We start from the raw sequence: 476 nt of genomic DNA on the forward strand, positions 1-476 counted from the left end.
GCCCATCCATAAAAAAAAGTGTCTCACACGGCTCCGGGGGGTGAACAAAGGCCTTCTGTAGCGAATCGATGCTTTTTTGTAAGAAAAATATCCATATTAAAAATGTAATAATCACTTGAATCTAGATTGCGCTCACTGTTGTAAACGGAAGCAGTTCCGGGCGGATGACGTATGAGGACAGCGCTGCGCATGCACCGCTCAGAAGTGATGCACGCGGAAGCGCAGCGGAGAGATCAAAACCTTGGGTGAACTAACCCTTTAAGTATGCAGTGTACATTATACAGTAATCTGTACGCTACTGTATGGTAGGGGGTTTGTCTCCGTGTATGCTGGAGTCAGTCTCACCTTGACGAACTGTGTGATGACTCGGGGCGAGATGCTCTCCGGTCCTCCTGTGTGGAGCTGGTGTCTCATCAGGTAACCCATGCCTCTGATGCCGCTGCAGGCGATGGGGATCTGCAGAACACACACACACA

The 476-nt window shown here is 49.8% G+C and overlaps 1 protein-coding gene across 1 annotated transcript in view; it reads right to left on the reverse strand.

Annotated features, from left to right (window-relative positions):
• Positions 1 to 476, reverse strand: part of LOC107699625 (eIF-2-alpha kinase activator GCN1-like) — a 51,969-nt gene that overhangs the window by 8,124 nt on the left and 43,369 nt on the right. The window contains exon 52 of the mRNA XM_016500943.1: positions 346 to 456. Within this exon, the coding sequence (XP_016356429.1) occupies positions 346 to 456 (111 nt within the window). The remainder of the gene's footprint in view (positions 1 to 345; positions 457 to 476) is intronic.

The sequence above is a fragment of the Sinocyclocheilus anshuiensis genome, unplaced genomic scaffold (genome assembly GCF_001515605.1).
Source record: "Sinocyclocheilus anshuiensis isolate Anshui unplaced genomic scaffold, SAMN03320099.WGS_v1.1 scaffold714, whole genome shotgun sequence".
Classification (NCBI taxonomy): Eukaryota; Metazoa; Chordata; class Actinopteri; order Cypriniformes; family Cyprinidae; genus Sinocyclocheilus; species Sinocyclocheilus anshuiensis.